This window comes from Microtus ochrogaster, chromosome 2 (assembly GCF_000317375.1).
Source record: "Microtus ochrogaster isolate Prairie Vole_2 chromosome 2, MicOch1.0, whole genome shotgun sequence".
Classification (NCBI taxonomy): domain Eukaryota; kingdom Metazoa; phylum Chordata; class Mammalia; order Rodentia; family Cricetidae; genus Microtus; species Microtus ochrogaster.
The window spans coordinates 17320745-17323788 of record NC_022010.1 but is presented as its reverse complement, the minus strand read 5'-3'; the positions used below and the strand labels follow the sequence as shown (position 1 = coordinate 17323788).

Sequence of the window (3044 nt, the reverse complement as noted above, 5' to 3'; positions counted from 1 at the left end):
AACTCACAGAGATCCGCCTGCCTCTGCCTCCCGAGTGCTGGGATTAAAGGCGTGCGCCACCACCGCCCGGCTTGGAAAACAGGACTCTTGAATGGTCCCTAAACATTCACCATTCTCAAAAGGCTGAGGACACCAGAACACAGCTCCCTGACCATCTACACTGTCAAGGCCAGTTTCACTGGGGGTTTACTAATAAAGGAAGGTGAAACAGGCATTCTATAGACAATTAATCTAGCTTCACCAATATTTCCTTCAAGTCAAGACAGAAGAAGCTCCTAGGCTGCAGAAACGCAAGGCCAGGAAAGATGGGTGCTAACACAGTGAATTAGACATGGCACTTACCTGCAAACAATATAGCGGATGACATTGGCATGGCATATGAAGATCTCATAACTGTCCTCCTCCTGCTTGGCATCAGCTCGGTGGATGTAGTTCCTGAAGGCAGCCTCAATCCGGGCTCCATCTTCATAATACTGCTAGGAGTAGACCAAGGAGTTGTCAGTGTAGAAGCAGACAAGGCTAAGGACAGGCCTTGCCCTAATCCAGTGGCACAAGGAATGGCATTTTTACCACAGCCTCTGGCTTCCAGTGAGAGACAGGTGGATCCGGTTCAATAGGGGCACCTTCCCGTAGCAGGTCTGTGCTGACTCTGGAGACACCTGGAAAAGAGCTGATCCCTGTTCAGCAATGTATCCCCAAGAGTGAATTTATACCCTCCACGTGGTAGACAACCAACACTCACCTGGCAGGTGTTTACTGATGATGTCTGTGGTCTCTACAGCACGGGTCATGGAGGAATGAACAATTTTATTAAACTTTAATCCCAGGCTTGCAAGTCGGAGCCCTGTAAGTTCAGCCTGTTCCCGACCTTGAAAGAAAAATAACTGAAAGTCATATACCAGTGACGTGCCATCAAGCACCACTGAAGACGCTGTCCTATAATAGACTTAACCAGGGAGCAAAGAAACAATCAGTTGTCCTCAACCCCAAGGAAAAATGCACCTGATTAGCAGCAATGAGTTAACTTATAAGCAGTGGAATGCGAACCCTTTGCTGTTTCTCTTATTTTTACTCAACTATGTTCAAAATAAAGTTCCAATTGGGAACATAATATATCTTACTGGTAGAACAACTGCCTAGTACGCAAGACCCTGGCTTCAATTTCCAGTACTGATTGGCGGAGAACAAAATCAAGTCTCAGCATCACAGTGGCCTACTGTCTTGTGACAATTAGACACAACACGATAACACAATCTGCTAGAGAACAAGGCTGGAGACATATTACCACCCAGCTTTGAATATGTGTACAAATGGGAAATATGCCATCCCAACAAAATGCTTAAGGCCAAGTGGTGGTGGTAAATGCCTTTAATCCCAGCACTCAGGAGGCACAGGCAGGCAGATCTCTTGTGAGTTTGAGGGCAGAATGAGTGCCAGGACAGGCTCCAAAGCTACACAGAAAAACTCTTGTCTCAAGAAAAAAAAAGTTTAAAATGTAAATGCACACTACCATGTATTCTAATGTTTCCACCTACTTGGGAAGCAAAGCAGGGGGATCAGGAATCCAGACCAGCCTAGATTACACAGTTGAGACTCTTGTCTCCATCACCACCTGGGCTGTAACAGGGAAAGAAGGGGAGAAGACCTATATTCCAATTTCAGCTGCTCTAACTTCAAGACCATTCAAGGAGTCCTACCTAATGGGGTCAGAGTGCGGTCCTTTTCCAGGGAGCCATCCACATGGTACTGGGAATGACGGATGAGGAATATGTGCCTTGTAGCCTTTGCCTTATAGTGGTCCAGCCTGGATGCCAGCTCTTCTTCTCCAGATTCCACGTTCCTCTTCTTCAGGTTAACGAGAGACAGTGGCTCTCGCCTAATTGTGAAAACATATCGTAATGACCTCTTGTCAAGACACCTTTCAGTACTTGGGAAAAGGACAGAGGGAAAATCAAGGCCAGGGAGATCAGCCTTACAGAGCATACCTGTACTCTTTACCAAAAGACCAGACAAAAGGAAAATGCAACAGTGGGCACAAGAGACATGTGAAGCCCAAGGTTCATGTTCTTGGCAAAGACGGGCTAGGGAGATGGCTCAGAGGTTAAAGTGCTTGTTAAAGTACAAGCAGGAAGACTGGAGTTCAGAAGCCACATAAATATTGGTAGGCACAGTGGCCCACCTATAATTATAATTCCAACCTCAAAAGTGGAGACAGGATCCCCAGAAGAAGCTGACTAGTGAGACTATTCGTATTAGCAAGTTCTGGGTTTGACTGAGAGACCATGCCTTAAAGGATAATCTGGAAGCACGATCAAGAAGAATCTCGATATCTACTACCTCAGAGGTTCACACAGGCCTACACACATGTGATCTCACACACATGCATATGAGAAGAAAAAAAGGAGAAACTCAGTAATTCTGCAGATATGCAGCCAGGTGACAAGAGGTTGTGAGCATATGAGTAGTTGCACTGGAGCAGAGCCTCGAACTGTATTATCTATATGGATCTACTAGTTATGGGGCTGTTTCATTCATTATTTACTCATTTTGTTGGTTATGAGATGGTCTCTTAGCATAGCCCAGGCTGAGGTCACAGCAATCCTACTTCAGCCTTCCAAGTAGCAAGATTACAGGTATACACTAACATTCCTAATTTTAATGAAAAATACTAGACTGGAGCCCTTGGCTGCACTTTCTCACAGTATAAATCTATAGTCCTAACAAGAAGCTGAGGTAGAAGGATCAGAAAAAGCTAGTTTGAGTTATATAATAAGTAAATCCCACACTCATAGATTTAATCAACCAGGTTTCAAAAATATTCAAAAACATTTGCACCAGTACCAAACAGGCCTTTTTTTTTTCTTGTGATTTTACCTCAAGGTATATAATTTAACAACTACCTACATGGCAAGTTTATTGTATTCAGTATGGTAAGTAATCCAGGGATAATTTAAAATATACAGGAGAAAAACCTAGACATCTAGGTTATCTGCAAATACTACACTCTTTTTTTTTTTTTTTTTTTTTTTTTTTTTTTTTTTTTT

General features: G+C 43.5%; 1 protein-coding gene across 2 annotated transcripts in view; it reads right to left on the bottom strand.

Annotated features, from left to right (window-relative positions):
* The window catches only part of Pgam5 (PGAM family member 5, mitochondrial serine/threonine protein phosphatase), a 10948-nt gene that overhangs the window by 4148 nt on the left and 3756 nt on the right, over nucleotides 1-3044 (bottom strand). Inside the window, exons 2-5 of one of the 2 annotated variants that reach the window (XM_005344498.2) lie at nucleotides 1698-1876; nucleotides 743-868; nucleotides 571-659; nucleotides 343-473 (exon numbers count right to left, since the gene is read on the bottom strand). In XM_005344498.2, coding sequence (XP_005344555.1) covers nucleotides 343-473; nucleotides 571-659; nucleotides 743-868; nucleotides 1698-1876 — 525 coding nt within the window. Of the gene's footprint in view, nucleotides 1-342; nucleotides 477-570; nucleotides 660-742; nucleotides 869-1697; nucleotides 1877-3044 lie in introns of both variants that reach the window. The other variant, XM_005344497.2, reaches the window with a different exon arrangement.